Here is a 23,780-nt window from a genome sequence, read left to right as displayed (position 1 = left end):
CCATCAGTGCCCTGGAAGAAAAGCCTGGTGATCTGCTTCTGTAAAGATAATAGCCAAGAAAGCCTTATGGAGCAATTCTACTCTGTAACACACATGGTCACGATGAGTTGGAATTGACTCAAGGACAACGGGTTTGGTTTTTGGTTTTATTGGGAACAAGTTCTCTGGTTCATTAGTATCCTTAGCATCAACGACCACAAGAGCTTGAAGTTGCCAGGGGCCACCTCTGTCACCAAAGGAGCCTACACAAGCATGGAATCAACATGGAGGGCGGCAGAGCCAAGAAACAGGGAGAAAGACAGATTGTCCAAGACATTGGTTGAACCCTGGATGCAGCAGATTGGGTTCTCAGGAAACAGATGCTAAGACAGTTTGGGATAAAATATTTTTATTAGTGCTCAAAACCTGTGAAAAGAAGAAGGAGGAAGAAGAATTGGGCAGAGAAAGAAGCAAAAATGTGATGTGGCTCAAAAAAGCCTTAGTCATGCTGGCAAGAAGCTCTGGAGTGAATACTACCCAACAGAGTTGCCCAGCATTGGGCAGAAATGGCCTAGCCTTTCCATGTCTTGCTCAACCACATGATGTTGGCTAGGTGAAGGGTGTGGCCTTGGACAAAGCTGCTCTGTGCAGAAGCAGCAGACAGAGAAGGAGCTGACAGACAGAGACCATCCGTCAAACCACAGTTCGGCAGCAAGTCCTTCTGGGTGGTACATATCTGTGTCAACCATGTAGCTGTACTAAAAGCTTCCTGAACATTCCAGTTATGTACGCCAGTAAACTCCCTGTTTTCTTGAAGCCAGTTTGAGCTTGGTTAATTTTATTTGCAACAAAAAGATTCTCTGCTTCCCTTCAAAGTTAAAGATCCTATGAAACTTCAAGATTCCTGCAAAATGTACACTATTAAAAGTAATTTCTGGAACCCCTTTAAACCTGTGCCAGCCAACGTCATGGCAATTGCATCTGCCAATCAAGCCCTAAATCCACAGTCTCCAGCTGGCTCCCACATTTCAGGTGGCTAAAAACAGAAGGTGGGAGATGTTTGTTTTATTGGGCACAGGATTTTGTGATTAAGATTAGTAAATCATTGGAAAAGAGCTCTTTGGTTTTTTGTCCCAGTACAAATAAAGTTCAGCATATTTTTATCTGAATGAGCTGTACCATGATAGAAAGCAGGCTCCTCAGTTTCGCCTCTGGTCAGAAAGACCCTCTCTAATCTGTTTATCTCTCAGTAATTCTCAACCTCTCGATAACAGTATATGTTTGTTTCTCTGATTTATAATATTAATAACACCTCCTTGTTCCTGAAAGTGACCAAATTTGCAAGAAGCATGAGAGTAAAATCAAAACAGAACTCCAGGCTCCTACAGAAAAGTAGTGCTTATTAAGTTATTTTCATATGTGCTTAGGTTCATTTTCACTCCACGTAGCTATTTTGTTGAGCTCCTGAGTTTCCAGGAATATTTCAATTTATACCAGGAATATTTCAATTTAGATTAAATATGCAATTCCAACACCCCAATGACAATGATGTGTGTGTGCATATATGTAAGAAAATAATTATATACATATATATATAGTTTTATGGAGATACATATACATATATCACTTTCACATACACATGTATTATATAAAGAGATCCAACAGCATATATTAATGAGCACATGTAGGTATGTGAGTATGAATGTGTGAGAGAAGGGGAGGAAACTGCAAAGATTCTAATGTGTGTCATGATGGAAAATGAAATAAATTATAATGCTGTCAGGATAAAGCATTGTTCAGCAGTGTTGGGTAATCACAATGAATTTGATCTCTCTCTTTCCCTGAAAACCCTCCTTGATGGAGTGAGTTAATTATGTTTCTAAACTTCTCTAGATGGACTATCTTTTGTAGGGTTTCACGTATTCCAACTCAGTTGACAGAATTCAATGCTGCTCAGGTTATCAAGTTTCCCAGGGTAATTTACAGAAGCAATAACAGTATATATGCCAAGGACCTTGCCCTGAAACTTACTCCATAAATGTACAACAAAACACACCACTTCTTACCTCCAGAGTGAGGCGGGGGACCGCAGAGCAGAACAACTCCCTGGCCTTCACGCACCGACACTGTACTTCTCATTTTGGTTTTAAAATTTTCCAGATCTGATTTGGAAACAAAACAAAACTGAGCCTCAGACAGGACAATAGTATTCATATTTTCACACAGAGATATTCTTTTCTTTCGGAGGACACTGTAGAAATCTCTTTTTGGGACCTAAAGGAGAAGAATGCTTGCTTTGAGAGGAGAAAGTAGGATTTTTATTTCTTTATTGAGACTTCAAGAATTAAGCAACATAAATACACACCCATTGATCTTGTGTTTTGTAATTGTGTCAGCAATGGCATGGACTATCCAAAAAGGCAAAGTCTGCATGAGACTTAATTAGCCAGACAATATGATTCTACGGAGGAAACAAAATATCTTGCAGCAAAAACATATTTAAGTGTGAATTCTGTATGTGCCACATGAAGTTCACTAAATCGCTGGTAGACTTCTACCTCTATCCTTGCAAAGGTTGTCAACTCTTCATGAATTTCTTTCCTAAAATATTTAACCTACATAGTCTAAAATCAGTTTTATTCATCTATAATTATTGGTGTTATTTTTAAAAAGAGTAGAAAACGTTCACCCTCTGGGTATAAGTCCTCTTTATTTCATGTCTTAAAGGGTTCTGGGGAAGACATGCATCAAATCAGTAGAATTCATTAGTATAATTCATTATCAAACAAGTATAAATCAAAGCATAACCATAACTTAAATCCATATATAACCTTTTATTTATAGCTTTAAAAAAATCCAAATCATTCTTATAATCACTCAAGGCATTTTTTAAGTGTTTAATAAAGTTTAAAAAATAGCAATCAGAGACAAAAACTATTTTGATTACCAGTGATTATCTTTAGAAAAATATTAATTTCTTCCAGCAACAATCCAGGGTGACAAATACTCACCGATTCACACTTTCCAGCTTAAATTACAGAATAGAAAAAAATTCTATTGGCTTCATTTTTTAAAAAGTTTAAGTCTATGGGGGAAAGGAAGAAAGAGCTACTGTTTCTTTAAAGTCCGATTAAAAAAAAAAAAAGATTCTGGTGAATTATACACTTAATATACTCAATGGTATCACTTTCTGCATCAGAACAATTGCACTGTCAATTTGTGAAAGAACACGCTCACTTCATGGCTCTTAAGGGCTGATATAAATTGCCTATGTGGTGACAATACAAAGTGAGACAGTGTGTGTATTTTAGAACACAACTTGGAAAATTTCAACTTTGCCCTGAAAAATGTAAAAAGCAAAATAATTACTTTGAAATAAATAAAACCACAAACTGTAGACACTTAGGAATATTTGAAACACTATAAATCAGAGCATTGGAGGGCAACGAGAAGGCCTGGGGGCTTCATTTTATTGTTTCTGAAAAACAGTATTAAATTGCTAGGTTCTAAGCATGGAGTCAAGCGATTCAGCAAAATGCACGTATGTGTCCAAAAAAGAAAAAAAACTGTTCAAAGATTTATTTTAACCAGATGTTATCCTACAGAAATATGATATGACAAAATAGCATCGTATCATTTCAAATCTGTAGCTAAAATGCAACATTACCAAAACATTAAGACCCTTGAAGTGTAACTAAGTTGGAACTGCAAAATTGGCCCATCCAAAAGCTTCCCAGTGGCTATATGGGAAAGTATAACACATCACAATGTGACCTATATATGGAAAAATAATTTCGAAAGATTATTTTCTGGCAACCAAATACATATCATGGTCACTGCTTTCCTGCTCAATTCCTTGATTACTTGTGCCACATAATTTCACCCTCTGGAGGGAATTCATAACTGATTTAACTGGAATGTGCAAGAAAGGATAAAATACTTCCACAGAAACTAATGATGTCTCCTTCAGAAGTCAAACCTCTTTTGCCTAAGTACATATACTACCTGGCACAGATGTGACAATTCCTCTAGACACCAGCATTGATACTCTCCCTGCAGTTTATCAGCAATCAATCAGCTGCCACTGAGTTGATTCTGATTCATGGCGATCCCCTGTGTTTCACGATAGAACTGTGCTCCATAAGGTTTTCAATGGCTGATTATTTGCAAGCAGGTCTTCATGTCTTTCTTCCAAGGTACCTCTGGGGTACTTGAACCATAAACCTATTGGTTAGCAACTGAGTGTGATGAGGTCTTAATTGGCAGGAAACACTGTTTTTAAATATCTAATATGGCCAGGTCATGGAACACATGTATCAGGAATAGCAAAACAAAAAACAGTAGGGGCATTAATGTGTCCTGGGCTTTTTTGACAGCACAACACTGTGACTGCAATATACTGCCTTCCATAAAGTAGTATTTCCTGAATTCTTAGCTTATGTTATCAAAGTGTGGTTCGAGGAATACATCATCATTAACAATTGGAAAATTTATTTAAAAATTCAGATTTCTCTAGGGGCCCTAATACATGGCATAAATACAACATAAACCATAACTAACAATGCACAAAAACCAGAAGATAAACTTGATGACTGGGAGCTGGTAAAAGTTAAATACTTATGCTCATCAAAAGCTTCACCAAAAGAGCAAAAAGAGAACCTACAGGATGAGAAAAAGTGTTTGTCTGTGGCATACTGGACAAGAGTATAATCTCTAAAATCTACAAAATACTTGAAAAACAAAAAGACAAATAATCCAATTAAAAATGGGCAAAGGATATGAAGAGATACTTCACCAAAGAAGACATTCAGGTGGCTAACAAACATATGAGGAAATGTTCCTGATAAATAGCCACTGTTGTTGCTGTCAGGTACTGTCAAGTTGGTTCTGACTCATGGCGACCCTACGTACAATGAATGAAACACTGCCTGGTCCTGTACTACCTTCATAATCATTGCTATGCTTGAGCCCATTATTGCAACCACTGTGTCAATCCACCTTGTTGACAGTCTTCCTCTTTTTCGCTGGCTGTTTACTTTACCAAGCATGATGTCCTTCTCCAGGGACTGATTTCCTCCTGATAATAAGTTCAAGCTATATGAGACGTAGTCTCACCATCCTTGCTTCTAAAGAGCACTCTGGTTGTACTTTTTCCAAGAAAGATTTGTATATTAGCCATCAGAGAAATGCAAATCAAAACTACAATGAGGAGCGGGGCCAAGATGGCAGAGTAGTCAGATGCTTCCTGTGGTCCCCCTTACAATAAAAACCTGAAAAAATAAGTGAATCGATTACACATGACAATCTAGGAGCCCAGAACATCAAAGTCAATATTGTGGAGTCAGACTGAGCAGCAGGGGAAGGGACAGAGTTCAGAAGCAGTGAGCATTTGCCAGACCTGACCTGGCTGACTCTGCAGGCTAGATTGGCTGGCGTTCACAGGCTGAGGCAAGCAGTAGTGCTTGGGATGTGTTTTCCACACCAGGCGAAAAAGAGCAGCAGAGAGTCTGCTCAAGCCTTTGGAACCAGGGAGAAGCAGCGCTGAATCTGTAAAAGTTAAGTGCAAGCATCTAACCTACTGCAAGGGATCAAAAAAACCTGTCTCCCCTCTGGGGAGTACCTCTCGCCCGTTTACCTACCCCTCCCCTACTGGTACTTTGTCTGCCTTCAGCAATTGCCATGCCCCCTGGGCCGGAAGGGGACCCCCATCACACAACCTGAGCCATTTTCCTGGCTTCACAGAGGGAACAAGTTAACAAATAGGGGGAAAAAAAATCTGCCAGCTCCCCTAAGCCAGGAACTCAGGGCAGCCACAGCCCTTTTGCCTAGGCACAGGCATAAGGGATCCACGGACTCTGAATGCATTTTACCCTGCCTAGACCTGTGTGGTTTTAGACCTGTGTGGGCCCATTTCAACAGCGCAGGTCCTTACTAGCACAACAGGGTATATACCTGAAGCCTATTTACAACTGCAACAGCTAAGGTGGAATGGCAAATTTGTGACATTTGACACTGCCCTGCCTATTAAGCAGGGTCTTCACCTGCTCATATCAGGGGCCTGAGGACTGGTGGTTCCACCCACTAAACCTAGCCACCTGCCACAGGGGTTCCAGAATAAGTGATGCCTCCTAGTCCTTACAGCCAACAGCACTGGGTGCTCAACGTTCGGCTGCAAAACCCACCCACCTACATGCTCTAGGGAAGAGGGATGCGTCTTCCATACAGGCACTCAAGGGCAGCTGTCAGCCCCCTACTTTGCTAAGCACATAAACCCCTACTGCAGCCAGATACTTGTAATTACTCCAATCACCCCTACATACCCCTGCTCATCTAAGGCTGTGAGAGCCTGCACCACACACTCCGTGATTGATGAGCCGGACACCTGAGCTGAATCCACACAAGTAAGGTAAATGGGCTCCTGGTTCACATGCCTAGTAACAGCTCTAACCACCTTGTGACAGGACGTGAGCACTTCAAAGATGTCAATAATCATAGTAGCACACATGAGCAGCCTATTTGGGCACATCAAAACAAAACAAGAAGCTCGAACACAATTAGCAAACATAAAATAAATAAATATGATAACTTATTGGTGGCTCAGAGACAACAGTCAATATCAAATCACATAAAGAGGCAAACCATAACGGCTCCAGCAAGTGACCAAAACAAAGAACCAGAAAGCCTCTCAGAAGAACGGAAGGCTTTGGGATTACAAGAAGTAGAATTCAAAGATCAGTATACAGAGCACTTCAGGAGATCAGGCAAAATGCAAAACAAGCCAAGCAGCATGCAGACAAAGCATTAGAGGAACATAAGAAGGTTATGCAAGAATATAATGACAAATTTAACAGGCTGCAAGAATCCATAGAGGGACAGCAAAGAGAAATCCAAAAGATTAATAATAAAATTTCAGAACTAGACAATTCAACAGAAAGTCATAGGAGCAGAACTGAGGCAAAGCAAGTCAGAATTAGTGAGAGTGAAGATAAAGCACTTGACACCAATTTATTTGAGGAAAACTCAGATAAAAGAATTAAAAAAAAAAAAAAGAAACCCTAAGAATTATGTGGGACTCTACCAAGAGGAATAACCTGCAAGTGACTGCAGTACCAGAACAGGGGAGGATAACAGAAAAATACAAAGAGAATTGTTGAAGATTTGTTGGCAGAAAACTTCCCTGATATCATGAAGGACAAGAAGATACCTATCCAAGAAGCTCATCAAACTCCACACAAGGTAGATCCCAAAAGAAAGTCACCAGGACATATTATAACCAAACTTGTCAAAACCAAAGATAAAGAATTTCAAGAGTGGCTAGGAATAAAGGAAAACTCACCTACAAAGGAAAGTCAATAAGACAAAGCTCTGACTACTCAGAAGAAACCGTGCAGGTGAGGAGGCAATGTGATGACATATATTAAGCCTTGAAGGAAAAAAACTGCCAGCTAATAATTATATATCCAGCAAAAACTGTCTCTCAAATATGAAGGTGAAATTGGGGCATTTCCAGATAAACAGACTCAAATGTAATTTATAAAAACCAGTCCAAAATTACAAGAAATACTAAAGGGAGTCCTCTGGCTAGAAAATTATAACATCAGATAACAACCCAAAACTAGAACACAGGACAGAGCAATCAGATATCAACCCGGATAGGGAAGTCACAAAAATAAATCAAAGCTAAAACACTGAAATTAGGAAAACAGAGACGTCAATATGTAAAAGACGACACCACTGAAACAAAACAGAGGGACTAAACAATGTAGTCACAGAACTTTCACATGGAGAGGAAGATAGGTGATATCAAGAAATAAAAGACTGATTTAAACTTAGAAAAATAGAGGTAAATATTAAGGTAACCACAAAGGAAACTAACAATCCTATACATCAAAATAAAAAACAAGAACAACGTAAAGACTCAACAAATACAAAATCAACGACAATGAAAATACATAAAGGAAAACAACTTAGCACAGAAAATTAAGTGGAACAAATAAACTATCAACAACATACAAAAAGATACATCGAAATGACACAATAAACCCATACCTATAAATAACTGCACTGAATATGAATCAACTAAATATACCAATAAAGAGACAGAGAGTGGCAGGATGGATAAAAAAAACATGGTCTGTCTATATGCTGCCTACAAGAGACACACCTTAGACTGAAAGACACAAACTAAAATTCAAGGGATGGGAAAAGATACATCAAGCAAACAACAATCAAAAAAGAGCAGAATTGGCAATATTAATCTCTGACAAAATAGACTTTAAAGCAAAATCCACCATAAAGGACAAGGGGAAGACTATATAATGATGAAAGGGTCAATACACCAGGAGGACATAACCATAATAAATATTTATGCACCCAACGTCAGGGCTCCAAAATATATAAAACAGACTCTTAACAGCACTGAAAACAGAAACAGACAACTCCACAATAATAGATTTCAACATACCACTTTCAGTGAAGGACAGATCATCCAGAAAGAAGCTCAATAAAGACACGGAAGATTCCAATGCCACAATCAACCAACTTCATCTCATAGGCATATACAGAACAATCTACCCAACAGCAATTGAGAATGAAAACACATTCTACCAGAACCTTTGGGACGCAGGAAAAGCAGTGCTCAGAGGTCAATTTATAACAATAAATGCACACATCCAAAAAGAAGAAAGGACCGAAATGAAAACATCAACCCTACAACTCAAGCAAATAGAAAGACAGCAGCAAAAGAAGCCCACAGGCACAAAGAAAGGAAATAACAAAAATTAGAGCAAAAATAAATGAAATAGAAAACAGAAAAACAACTGAAAGAGTTAACCAAGCCAAAGCCAGTTCATTGAAAAGATCAACAAAATTGATAAACCACTGGTTAAACTGACAAAAGAAAAAGAGGAGAGGAAGCAAATAACCCAAGTAAGAAATGAGATGGGTGTTTTAGTCATCTAGTGCTGCTATAACAGAAATACTACTAGTGGATGGCTTGAACAAGGAAAAATCTATTTTCTCACAGTCTAGTAGGTTACATGTCCAAATTCAGGGCATTGGCTCCAGGGGAAGGGTTTCTCTGTCGGCTCTGGAGGAAGGTCCTTGTCTTCAATTTTCCCCGAGTCAAGGAGCCTCTCAGGCGCGGGGACCCCATGTCCACAGGATGCGTTCTGCTCCTGGTGCTGCTTTCTTGGTGGTATGAGGTCCCCAACTCTCTGCTTGTTTCCCTTGCATTCTCCTTGAGAACAGGACCCAGACAAGGATGCCCTTTACCACCACTCTTGTTCAATATTGTGCTGTAGATCCTAGTCAGAGTAATAAGGCAAGAAAAAGAAATAAAGAGCATCCATATTGGTAGGGAAGAAGTAAAAATATCCCTATTTGCAGATGATATGATCTTATACACAGAAAACCTCAAAGAATCCATAAGAAAACTACTGGAACTAATAGAAGAGTTCAAAAAGAATCAGGATACAAGATAAACATATAAAATAAGTTGGATTCCTCTACACCAACAAAGAGAACTTCAAAAAGGAAATCACCAAATCAATACCACTTACAATAGCCCCAGGAAGAGAAAATACTTAGGAATAAATCTAACCAGAAACATAAAAGACCTATACAAAGAAAACTAGAAGACACTACTGCAAGAAACCAAAAAAGACCTATATAAGTGGAAAAACATACCTTGCTCATGGATCAGATGACTCAACTTGTGAAAATGTGTATTCTACCCAAAGTGATCTACAGATACAATGCAATCCTGATCCAAATTCCAGTGGCATTTTTAAATGAGATGGAGAAACAAATTACCAACTTCATATGGAAGGGAAAGCACTACTGAAGAAGAAGAACAAAATGGGAGGCCTTATATTATCTGATTTTAGAACCTATTATACTGCCATCGTGGTCAGAACAGCCTGGTACTGGTACAACAACAGATACATAGACCAATGGAACAGAATTGAGAATCCAGACATAAATTCATCCACTCTATGAGCAGCTATTTCACAAAAGCCCAAAGTTCATTAAACTGGGAAAAGACAGTCTCTTTAACAAATGGTACTGGCATAACTGATATCCAGCTGCAAAAAAATGAAACAAGACCCATAACTCACACCATGTACGAAAACTAACTCAAAATGGATCAAAGACCTAATTATAAACTCTAAAATGATAAAAATCATGGAAGAAAAATAGGGACAATGCTAGGAGCCCTAACACATGGCATATACAGAATACAAACCATAACTACCAATGCACAAACACCAGAAGAGAAACTAGATAACTAAAGAGCTCCTAAAAATCAAACACTTATGCTCATCCACAGACTTCACCAAAAGAGTAAAAAGACAATCTAGAGACTGGGAAAAAAATTTTGGCTACGACAAAACTGATCAGCATCTAATCTCTAGAATCTACAAGATACTGCAAAATATCAATGACAAAAAGACAAATAACCCAATTAAAAAATGGATATGAACAGGCACTTCACCAAGGAAGATATTCAGGCGGCTAACAGATATACTAGGAAATGCTCAGGATCATTAGACATTAGAGAAAATGCAAATCAAAACTACAATGAGAGACCATCTCATCCCAACAAGGCTACAACAACTCAATATAATAAATGTTAGAGAGGTTGTGGAGAGAATGGAATACTTATGCACTGCTGGTGGGAATGTAAAATGGTATAACCACTTTGGAAATCGATTTGGCCTTTCCTTAAAAAGCTAGAAATAGAAGTACCATATGATTCAGCAATCCCGCTCCTTGGAATATATCCTAGAGAAATTACAGCTGTCACACAAATAGGTATATGCACACCCATGTTCACTGCAGCACTGTGCCCAATTGCAAAAGCATGGAAACAACCTAAGTGCCCATCAACAGATGAATGGAGAAACAAATTACGATATATTCACATAATGGAATACTAAACAACAATAAAGAGCAATGATGAATACTTGAAACAGTTTACAACACAGATGAATCTGGTAGGCATTATGCTGAGTGAAATCAGTCAATTGCAAAAGGACAAATATTGTATGAAACAACTATTATAAGAACTCAAGAAAAGGCTTAAACAGAAGAAAACATTCTTTCATGGTTATAAGGGTGGGGAGGGAGGGAGAGGGGAATTCACTAACTAGATAAAAAAAACTAGATAGTAACCAAAAAACCAAACCCAGTTCCATCGAGTTGATTCCGACTCATAGCGACCCTACAGGACAGAGTAGAACTGCCCCATAGAGTTTCCAAGGAGTGCCTGGCAGATTCGAACTGCTGACTCTTTGGTTAGCAGCTGGAGCACTTAACCACTACGCCACCAGGATTATCTTAGGTGAAGGGAAGGAGAACACACAATACAGAGGAAGTCAGCACAACTGGACTAAACCAAAAGCTAAGAAGTTTCCTGAACACAAGTAAACACTTGGAAGGATAGAGTAGCAGGGGCGGGGGCCTAGGGACCATAGTTTTGGGGGACATGTAGGTCAACTGGCATAACAAAGTTTATTAAGAAAATGTTCTGCATCCCACTTTCGTGAGTGGCATCTAGGGTCTTAGAAGCTAGCGAGCAGCCATCTAAAATGCATCTTTAGTCCCAACACACCTGGAGCAAAGAAGAATGAAAAACACCAAAGACACAAGGGAAATACTAGCCTAAGAGACAAAAGGGCCACATAAACCAGAGACTCCATCAGTCTGAGATCAAAAGAACGAGATGGTGCCTGGCTACCGCCAATGACTGCCCTGACAGGGAACACAACAGAGAGTCCCTGACGGAACAGGAGAAAAGTCGGGTGCAGAATTCAAATTCTAGTGAAAAGACCAGACTTAATGGTCTGGCTGAGACTGGTGGAACCCCAGAAGACATGGCACCCAGACTCTCTGTTAACCCAGAACTAAAACTATTCCCGAGGCCAAATCTTCAAAGATTAGACTGGACTATAAACCATAAAATAATACTCGTGAAGAGTGTGCTTCTTAGTTCAAGTAAATAAACGAGACCAAACGGGTAGCTCTTGTCTGGAGGCAAGATGAAAAGGCAGAAAGAGTTAGAAAGTGGTTGAGTGGACATGGGAAACTTGCGGTGGAACAGGGAAGTGTGCTTTCACATTATAGGGATTGCAACTAGGGTCATATAACAATGTACAAATTTTTGTGTGAGAAATTAAGTAGAGCTGTGAACTTTCACCTAAAGCACACTAAAAACAAACAAACAAAAACTACAGTGAGATACCATCTCACCTTAACAATAGCAGCACTAATCCAAAAAAAAAAAACAAAAAAACCAGAAAATAACAAATGTTGGAGGGGTTGTGGGGAGTTTGGAACTCTTATGCACTGCTGGTGAGACTGTAAAATGGTACAACCGCTATGGAAAATGATACAGCATCTTCTTAAAAAGCTAGAAATAGAAATACCATATGATCCAGGAATCCCACTCCTAGGAATATACCCTAGAGAAATAACAGCCATCACACAAATAGACATATGCACACCCATGTTCACTATAGCACTATTTACAACAGCAAAAAGATGGAAACAACCTAAGTGCCCATCAACAGATGAGTGGATAAACAAATTATGGTACATACACACAATGGAATACTATGCAACAATAAAGAATGATGAATTCCAAAACATCTCACAATATGGATGAATCTGGAGAGCATTATGCTGAGTGAAATAAGTCAACCATAAAAGGACAAATATTGTATGAGATCACTATTATAAAAACTCAAAAAAAGGTTTACACGCATAAAAAAAAAAAACTTTGATGGTTATGAGAGAGGGCAGGTTCTGGGAGCGGAAATCACTAACTAGATAGTAGACAACTGCCAACTTTGGTGAAGGGAAAAACAACACACAATATAGAGGAAGTCAAGACAACCTGACCAAGGCAAAGTCACAGAAAGTTCTTAGACAGATCCAAACACCTTGAGGGATTGGAACTCAATGTTTGAGGGTTGGAGACCATGGTCTTGAGTGACATCTAGGTCAACTGGATAGCATAGTTCATAAAAAAAAAAATGTTCTACCTCCTACTTTGGTGAATACCATCTGGGGTCTTAAAAGCTTGCAAGCAGCCATTTAAAATACATCTATTGGTTGTATCTTATCCGAAGAAAAGAAGAATGAAAAAAAAAAAAAAAAAAGACACAAGAAAAATATTAGCCCATAGGACTAGGACCACATAAACTACAGCCTCTACCAGCCTGGGGCAAAAAGAACTAGATGGTGCCCTGCTACCACCACCAACTGCTCTGACAGGGATTATGATAGAGGGTCCCTGACAAAATAGGAGAAAAATGCAGAAAAAAATTCTAACACACAAAAAAAGACTAGATGTACTGGTCTGAGAGAGACTGAAGGAGCACCCAAGCCTATGGCCCCCAGTCCCCCTGCTAACTCAGAACTGAAGCCACTTCCAAAGACTACTTTTCAGCCAAAGATTAGACAGGCTTATACAACAAACAGTAACACATGTGAGGAACGTGCTTCTTAGTTCAGTCAAGTATATGAGACCAAATGGGCAACTCTTTCCCAAAGGCAAGACAAGAAGGCAGGAAGGGACAGGAAAACTGAACAAATGGACATGGGGAGCCCTGGATAGGAAGGGAGATAGTGCTGACACATCGTGTGGTTGCAACCAATGTCACCAAACAATTTTTGTATAAATTTTTGAATGAGAAGCTAATTTGTGCTGCAAACTTTCATGTAAAGCACAATAAAATTTAAAACAAAATTCAGATTTCTGGGAATCACTTAAACCTATTGAATTAAAATCGCTAGGGGTTAGGTGCAGGGGCCTGCATTTTTTTTTCCTTTTTTAAAAATTTATTTTGTTGTTAAGAATATACACAGCAAAATATACACCAATTTAACTGTTTCTGCATGTACAGTTCAGCGATACCGTTTACATTCTCTGAGTTGTGCAACCATTCTCACTCTCCGTTTCTGAGATGTTCCCCCACCATTAACATTAACTCACTGCTCCTAAGTTTCCTGTCTAATCTTTTGAGTTGCTGTTGTCACATTGATCCCAGAGAGTTCTTAAAAGTGTAAAATGCTCAAGGAAGACATTTTTTAGTAGTTAAACTAAACTACTATTCAATTTTAAGAAGACTTCAGGGGACATGTTCGGTTTAAGGTTTAAAGATTATCTCAGGGCAAGAGTTTGAGGGGTTTATCCAGCTTCCATGACTCCAGAAAGTCTGGAGTCCATGAGAATTTGAAATTCTGTTCTACATCTTACCCCTTTGGATCAGAATTCTCCTACAGAATATTTGATCAAAATGCTCAGTAACAGTTGTTGTTAGGATCCATCAAGTCAGTTCCGACTCATAGCCACTGATGGGTTCCAGCTTCCACCCTTTCGATTAGCAGCTGAGCTCTTAACCATTGTGCAACCATGGTTCTCTTTATTCCATGTTTCCTTTTCCTTTTTCTCCTTGTCTCCCTCTTCCTCCACACCATCTATAGGATGGAAGTAGCTCACCCAGATGCTCCTTCTGGCCATCAGCTGTGCTGCCTTGCTCTAACAAAGCCTAAGGCTCCAGGAGCACCCTGGAGCCAGTATCTCCCTTCCTGCCTTTGGAAACAAGTGTGCAGAGCCCTGAAGGATGTATAAACATTATGACTGCTTTCTTTGTGAAAATCCATAGGGATCATTTCTGGTGTATATCTCGGACCAAAAAACCCACTGCCATCAAGTCAATTCCAACTCATAGCGACCCTAACTGCCCCATAGGGTTTTCAAGGCTGTAATCTTTATGGAAGCAGGCTGCCACATCTTTGCCCCGCAGAGTGGCTTGTGGGTTCGAAGTGCCAACCTTCAGGTTAGCAGCCAAGTGCTTTAATTTTTGCGCTTCCAGGGCTACTATAGCTTTCATTCATATCTGTTAATTCTCTATATTGGGCCAGGTTTTCTACTGACTGCTCGAGCACTTGACTTTCAGGTTGATCTCTCCCCCTGTGGAGAGGAAGACCACAGGAAACCATCAGTACAAACAGAGAAAAGAGACTGGGGTAATTCAGACTTCCATTTTCAGTATGCTCAGTTTGATATTTGATTCCACTTTCTACAAATTGCTGGTGTTGATTTCACCATGAGAATTCATCTAGATAGTCAGCTATAGACAGAGTTTGTGGAATGCCATGCAATATAACTGCAAGCTAGAGTGTACAAGTCTACCTTTATACAAATGAAATTAGCCAAAAGAACCATCATCATTTCCCAACAAGTAACTCTGGGAAACCCTGTGTTAAGCCAAGCTAAATGAGCTTCTTTATGCCAGACTCCTCAAACACCCTAATCTAAAATGTGCACTGATAATGTCTACTATGGTGAGATGGATCTTATAGTGTCCTAAACATACCTGATCAGAGAATCTTGTGTGCAGAATTTTATGGGAAATGCTGGCAAACACCGTATGTGCAACTGGGTACACGAATATAAAAAAGATGCCAAGAAGAGACTGCAAAGAGAACTGTGCCATTTTCCCCTAAAAGGACTAAAATGGAAAACAAAAGTGGAAATACCAGGCAACACAGGTATAGGTGATATAACATATAGGCAATATAACGATATAATAAAGCACAGTCTCCTATGCATAATGCCTTTGTTGTGGTGGTTGTTAGGTGCTGTGAGTGGTTTTCAACTCATTGCGACCCCATCTGACAAAATGGAACCATAAGGTCTTCCTGGTTGTAAATGTCTTTATTGTTTAATGTTGAAATGCTTAGTGGTTGGCAGATATCAAATTAAATCATTTCCCCAACAGTGTAAATAACAAAGCTATCTTTTGAAAGAATCAGGTAGCTGCCAATAAAAGAAAAGTTTTGCACTGCTATACAAAAGCTAAGAAATGCAACTCAATTAACACACCCGAAAAGGCAATGAATATCAAGATTGCAGCTCTGGTAAGGTTTTCATCTTCATCTCCACTGTGTTAGATGCTGTGAATAAAGAAGAGCTGCATTTAGTGACTCAGCTTCCAGGATCAAGCAGTAAAATTTCAGCTAGTATAACAAATCTCATGAAAGCACGTCCCCCTGCAAGGACAAAAACCTTGCATTCAGTGGATGACCATGGCCCCTCTTCCTATTGCCTGACTCGTGCAGAAGCATCTGGAAGATTTCCCAAATCTGTCTGAATATAAGATAGAGCCAACTGAAACCTTTTTTTTTAAGATTAGAATATGATGACGCTTTATTTGTACTTGAAAATGTTATTAGATCTTAACCTGTCTTCTAATACACAGAGGTAGTTTCCTTCATCCTTGTCAAAAGTTGAGGCACTTTTCTTTTTGGTTATTTATGAGCCTAGTACAGTTACTATTTAGATGAATTTACCATAAGAAAAATCTTGCAAAATGATATGACATATTTATATAATTCCTTTGTTAAACAGCTCTCACGTCACGTAAAACAAGTGTTCCTGGGTGGCACAAATGGTTACGCACACAACTTTAGCTGAAGGTTGGTGGTTTGAGCCCATCCAGAGCTGCCTCAGAAGTAAGGCCTGGCGAACTGCTTCCAAAAAGCCACAGCTTTGAAAACACTATGGAGCAGTTCTGCTCTGCACACATGGGGTTGCCATGAGTCAGAATCTACTCGATTGCAAACAACAACATCGTGTTACCCTAGTTAACCAACTGACTCTTAATCACCTTCAGTGTTAGGATGTCCAACACCCAACCATTTTTTCCTGCTCTATATTCCAACCTCCAAATTCAAGGCTTCTCCTTCTTTTTGTTACCTTTCTTATTTAATATATTGGCCCAATTCTCACAACACTTAATCAATTATGAAATCCCTAGAAGATTCTTTTTTTTTCTAGAAGATTCTTCCTTGGCAATTAATACATCTTAAGAAAAAAAAAATCCTCTTATGCAAAAACAATGGCTTGCTCAACAAAATTCAACCACATTTTATTTCCCCAAAAGCAGGGCCTAAGAAAAGTCTTGGGAGAGGTGTTTTATGTGGGAGGTGATCTCAAGAGGTAGGAGGGAGGGAGCGGGGAGATGGAGAAAGGGATGGAGGAAATACCAACACCTGGGTGCATTATTGAAGATGCTACGGTAGGCAATGAGGGCTTGATCCTGCAGGAACTTTTGACAAACATACAGAATGCCTTCCAGAATCATCCATTTGAAAGACGGGAATCTGGGGCATTTATATACTGGCTCCCAAACCCATTATTGGAGATTTTCTTCTGGGGGTGATAATTCCTTCACGCTTGTCAGAGCTCTCATTGTGACTTGTATGGAGCTGTCTACCCAAGTCACAAATGAATCAGAGGTAAGCAGAAGAGATGTGATACATTTTTACTGCAAACCATACCTTACTGAAGGCCCAGCCTTTTTAAAGGTTTTAAAATAAGTGGATATGTTAAGTCTCAAAAGCAAAGGATTTAATTTTTCAGTAGTTTCCTAAGCCTCTTTGAAATAGAGAAGCACCTTACATTTTAACATCTCTAGAAGCTGTCCTTGAGCACTGTCTTAGGCTGGGTTCTCTAGAGAAGCAAAACCTGTAAAGTGTATAAATATATATATATAGAGAGAGAGATTTATATCAAGTAAACGGCTCACACGATTGTAGAGGCTGAAACATCCCAAGTCTGTGTATCACAACAGAGGCTTCTCTCAATTCACATAGCTGCAGGGGCTGGCAAACCCAAGAATGGCAGGTCGGACAGCAGGGCTCCTGCTCTCAGGCTGTGAAAATCGAGGAATTTCAAGATCTGCAGGTAAGCTGAAAGCTCACGTCCCAAGAGCCACAGATCAGGTGAACAGGAGGAAGCACAGGATCCAGAGTGAGCAAAGAAGACAGAATGTCTGCTTATATTTGGATGCAGGCCACACCCCCAAGGAAACTCCCTTTCAACTGACTGGCTACTCACAGCAGATTCAGTCATGGGAGTGATCACATATAAACACTGAGAATCACGGCCTAGCCAGGCTGACATACAATCTTAACCATCACAAGTACAATTTGGGAGACGTTGGCACAAAGGGTAAACTCTAAGCTCCTGTTCTACAAGACGCTTCCAGACAGTTACTCTACAGTCCAACTTCCTCTCTATCCCCCCTCAGACCATCGCTCCTGTACCCCCAACTCCCAGCTACATACATTATGCAGTCAAATTATATATTAAAGCAATAACAGGAGGCGGGGGCAAGATGGTGGACTAGGTAGACGCTACCTCAGATCCCTCTTGCAACAAAGACTTGGAAAAACAAGTGAATCATCACATACATAACAATCTACGAACCCTGAACAACAAACACAGATTTAGAGACGGAAAACGAACAAATACAGGGAGGCAGCGACTGTTTTCGGAGCCTGGAGCCAGCGTCCCAGTCAGGTAACCTTGGCGCCGGGCTTCTGGGCCCAGGGGAGCTGAACTCAAAAATCTTGTGACGGCGCAAACAAGGGGCGCAGCCCTACCCCCCTGAACTGAACCCGGGAGGGGGCCCAGCCGGTCTGCGCAGGAGGCATGGCGACGCGGCTGGTGGGAGAAGTCCCCGGGAGGCAGTGACGGGTTTTGGAGCCAGGAGTACAGCGTCCCAGCCAGGGAACCTTGGCACCAGGCTTTTGACTGGGCGCTGTCACGGCGCAAGCACAGGGCGCAGCTCTACTTCCCTGAACTAACCCTGGGAAGGGGCCCAGCCAGTCTGCGGGGGCTGCGCGGCGACGCGGCTGCTGGGACGAGAAGTCCCCGGGAGGCAGCAACTGATTTTGGAGCCGGGAGTGCAGCGTCCCAGTAGGGGAACCTTGACGCTGGGCTTTGGACTGGCAGCGGAGGATCTGACCACGGCTGCAGCGGGCCAGACCCCCGGGGGCAATCTCCACACAGCCAGCACAGGTAGGCGACATGCCCCTTGGGAATCTCAGATAGAATAGTCATTCCAAGCAAGACAAGAAACTTTGGCTATATTCTGAGGTGCTACTCTCCTATCTCTCTGAACCCTCCCCCACCCTTCCCAGGCGGCTTCATTAATGTTGGAATTTCCTGAGCCAGAGGGAGAACGGCTCCGGCTCCGTGGCAGCTTTGCTTTTCCCTTTTTTTTTTTTTTGGTCTTTTCCTAACCCATTCTTCTGGCCTGAAGGAACCACAAAAAACCCAGGGACCAAAAATCCATCCCTAATTGGACTAAAAACACAGAACCAGCTACAGCCAAGCATATATGATCCAAATCTCGGACTTTCACCCTCACAGGGAACAAGGTGGTGGTTATAATCCAAAGGCAATTCTGATAGGGATCTGACTGTATTTTTTTTAATGGATTTTCTAGAAAAACAAGTTTCCCAGTGATGGCTCGGAGACAGCAGTCGATATCAGAACACATAAAGAAGAAGACCATGACAGCTTCTACAATCCCCCCAACAAAAGAATCTAAATCTTTCCCAAATGAAGATACAATCCTGGAATTATCAGATACAGAATATAAAAAACTAATTTACAGAATGCTTCAAGACATCAGAAACGAAATAAGGTGAACTGCAGAAAAAGCCAAGGAACACACTGATAAAACAGCTGAAGAACTCAAAAAGATTATTCAAGAACATAGTGAAAAAATTAATAAGTTGCAAGAATCCATAGAGAGACAGCATGTAGAAATCCAAAAGATTAACAATAAAATTACACAATTAGACAATGCAATAGGAAGTCAGAAGAGCAGACTCGAGCAATTAGAATGCAGACTGGGACATCTGGAGGACCAGGGAATTAACACCAACATAGCTGAAAAAAAATCAGATAAAAGAATTAAAAAAAATGAAGAAACCCTAAGAATCATGTGGGACTCTATCAAGAAGGATAACCCGCGGGTGACTGGAGTCCCAGAACAGGGAGGGGGGACAGAAAACACAGAGAAAATAGTTGAAGAACTCCTGACAGAAAACGTCCCTGACATCATGAAAGACGAAAGGATATCTATCCAAGATGCTCATCGAACCCCATTTAAGATTGAGCCAAAAAGAAAAACACCAAGACATATTATCATCAAACTTGCCAAAACCAAAGATAAACAGAAAATTTTAAAAGCAGCCAGGGAGAAAAGAAAGGTCTCCTTCAAGGGAGAATCAATAAGAATAAGTTCAGACTACTCAGCAGAAACCATGCAGGCAAGAAGACAATGGGATGACATATACAGAGCACTGCAGGAGAAAAACTGCCAGCCGAGGATCATATATCCAGCAAAACTCTCTCTGAAATATGAAGGTGAAATTAAGATATTTACAGATAAACACAAGTTTAGAGAATTTGCAAAAACCAAACCAAAGCTACAAGAAAAACTAAAAGATATTGTTTGGTCAGAAAACCAATAATATCAGATACCAGCACAACACAAGGTCACAAAACAGAACATCCTGATATCAACTCAAATAGGGAAATCACACAAAAAAATTGAGATTAATTAAAAAAAAATGCTCAAAACAGGGAATCATTGAAGTCAATATGTAAAAGATCACAATAATCAAAAAGAGGGACTAAATACAGGTGGCATAGAACTGCCATATGGAGAGTGATACAAGGCGATATAGAACAACACAAGTTAGGTTTTTACTTACAAAAACAAGGGTAAATATTAAGGTAACCACAAAGAGCTATAACAACTCCATAACTCAAGATAAAAGCCAAGAAAAACGTAACGACTCAACAAACATAAAGTCAAACACTACGAAAATGAGCATCTCACAATTTACTAAGAAAAACGTCTCAGCACAAAAAAGTAGGTGGAAAAATGAAATTGTCAACAACACACATAAAAAGGCATCAAAATGACAACACTAAACACTTATTTATCTATAATTACGCTGAATGTAAATGGACTAAATGCACCAATTAAGAGACAGAGAGTCTCGGACTGGATAAAGAAACACGATCCGTCTATATGCTGCCTACAAGAGACACACCTTAGACTTAGAGACACAAACGAACTAAAAGTCAAAGGACGGAAAAAAATATATCAAGCAAACAATAAGCAAAAAAGAAGAAGAGTAGCAATATTAATTTCTGACAAAATAGACTTTAGACTTAAATCCACCACAAAGGATAAAGAAGGACACTACATAATGATAAAAGGGACAATTGATCAGGAAGATATAACCATATTAAATATTTATGCACCCAATGACAGGGCTGCAAGATACATAAATCAAATTTTAACAGAACTGAAAACTGAGATAGACACCTCCACAATTATAGTAGGAGACTTCAACACACCACTTTCGGAGAAGGACAGGACATCCAGTAAGAAGCTCAACAGAGACACGGAAGACCTACTTACAACAATCAACCAACTTGACCTCATTGACTTATACAGAACTCTCCACCCAACTGCTGCAAAGTATACTTTTTTTCTAGCGCACATGGAACATTCTCTAGAATAGACCACATATTAGGGCATAAAACAAACCTTTGCAGAATCCAAAACATCAAAATATTACAAAGCATCTTCTCAGGCCACAAGGCAATAAAACTAGAAATCAATAACAGAAAAACTAGGGAAAAGAAATCAAATACTTGGAAACTGAACAATACCCTCCTGAAAAAAGACTGGGTTATAGAAGACATCAAGGAGGGAATAAGGAAATTCATAGAATGCAACGAGAATGGAAATACTTCCTATTAAAACCTCTGGGACACAGCAAAAGCAGTGCTCAGAGGCCAATTTATATCGATAAATGCACACATACAAAAAGAAGAAAGAGCCAAAAGCAGAGAACTGTCCCTACAACTTGAACAAATAGAAAGTGAGCAACAAAAGAATCCATCAGGCACCAGAAGAAAACAAATAATAAAAATTAGAGCTGAACTAAATGAATTAGAGAACAGAAAAACAATTGAAAGAATTAACAAAGCCAAAAGCTGGTTCTTTGAAAAAATTAACAAAATTGATAAACCATTGGCTAGACTGACTAAAGAAATACAGGAAAGGAAACAAATAACCCGAATAAGAAACGAGAAGGGCCACATCACAACAGACCCAACTGAAATTAAAAGAATCATATCAGATTATTATGAAAAATTGCACTCTAACAAATTTGCAAACCTAGACGAAATGGATGAATTCCTGGAAAAACACTACCTACCTAAACTAACACATTCAGAAGTAGAACAACTAAATAGACCCATAACAAAAAAAGAGATTGAAACGGTAATCAAAAAACTCCCAGCAAAAAAAAACCCTGGCCCGGACGGCTTCACTGCAGAGTTCTACCAAACTTTCAGAGAAGAGTTAACACCACTATTACTAAAGGTATTTCAAAGCATAGAAAATGACGGAATACTACCCAACTCATTCTATGAAGCCACCATCTTCCTGATACCAAAACCAGGTAAAGATATTACAAAAAAAGAAAATTACAGACCTATATCCCTCATGAACATAGATGCAAAAATCCTCAACAAAATTCTAGCCAATAGAATTCAACAACATATCAAAAAAATAATTCACCACGATCAAGTGGGATTTATACCAGGTATGCAAGGCTGGTTTAATATCAGAAAAACCATTAATGTAATCCATCACATAAATAAAACAAAAGACAAAAACCACATGATCTTATCAATTGATGCAGAAAAGGCATTTGACAAAGTCCAACACCCATGTATGATAAAAACTCTCACCAAAATAGGAATTGAAGGAAAATTCCTCAACATAATAAAGGGCATCTATGCAAAGCCAACAGCCAACGTCACTCTGAATGGAGAGAACCTGAAAGCATTTCCCTTGAGAACGGGAACCAGACAAGGATGCCCTTTATCACCGCTCTTATTCAACATTGTGCTAGAAGTCCTAGCCAGGGCAATTAGGCGAGACAAAGAAATAAAGGGCATCCGGATTGGCAAGAAGGAAGTAAAATTATCTCTATTTGCAGATGACATGATCTTATACACAGAAAACCCTAAGGAATCCTCCAGAAAACTACTGAAACTAATAGAAGAGTTCGGCAAGAGTCTCAGGTTATAAGATAAACATACAAAAATCACTTGGATTCCTCTACATCAACAAAAAGAACATCGAAGAGGAAATAACCAAATCAATACCATTCACGGTAGCCCCCAAGAAGATAAAATACTTAGGAATAAATCTTACCAAGGATGTAAAAGACCTATACAAAGAAAACTACAAAGCTCTACTACAAGAAATTCAAAAGGACATACTTAAGTGGAAAAACATACCTTGCTCATGGATAGGAAGACTTAACATAGTAAAAATGTCTATTCTACCAAAAGCCATCTATACATACAATGCACTTCCGATCCAAATTCCAATGTCATTTTTTAAGGCGATAGAGAAACAAATCACCAACTTCATATGGAAGGGAAAGAAGCCTCGGATAAGCAAAGCATTACTGAAAAAGAAGAAGAAAGTGGGAGGCCTCACTCTACCTGATTTCAGAAGCTATTATACAGCCACAGTAGTCAAAACAGCCTGGTATTGGTACAACAACAGGCACATAGACCAGTGGAACAGAATTGAGAATCCAGATATAAATCCTTCCACATATGAGCAGCTGATATTTGACAAAGGCCCACTGTCAGTTAATTGGGGAAAAGATAGTCTTTTTAACAAATGGTGCTGGCACAACTGGATATCCATTTGCAAAAAAAATGAAACAGGAACCATACCTCACACCAAGCACAAAAACTAACTCCATGTGGATCAAAGACCTAAACATAAAGACTAAAACGATAAAGATCATGGAAGAAAAAATTGGGACAACCTTAGGATCCCTAATACAAGGCATAAACAGAATACAAAACATTACCAAAAATG

General features: G+C 39.5%; 1 protein-coding gene across 5 annotated transcripts in view; it reads right to left on the bottom strand.

Annotated features, from left to right (window-relative positions):
- CNTN3 (contactin 3) overlaps positions 1–23,780 on the bottom strand; it is a 299,041-nt gene that overhangs the window by 191,478 nt on the left and 83,783 nt on the right. For 4 of the 5 annotated variants that reach the window (XM_010590045.3, XM_023548009.2, XM_023548007.2 and 1 more), the window contains exon 3: positions 2,046–2,141. In XM_010590045.3, the coding sequence (XP_010588347.3) occupies positions 2,046–2,141 (96 nt within the window). Of the gene's footprint in view, positions 1–2,038; positions 2,142–23,780 lie in introns of all 5 variants that reach the window. The other variant, XM_023548010.2, reaches the window with a different exon arrangement.

Source organism: Loxodonta africana, chromosome 22 (genome assembly GCF_030014295.1).
Source record: "Loxodonta africana isolate mLoxAfr1 chromosome 22, mLoxAfr1.hap2, whole genome shotgun sequence".
NCBI classification, from domain to species: Eukaryota; Metazoa; Chordata; class Mammalia; order Proboscidea; family Elephantidae; genus Loxodonta; species Loxodonta africana.
Note: the sequence above shows the minus strand (reverse complement) of the source record. Positions and strands in the feature narration are given on the sequence as shown.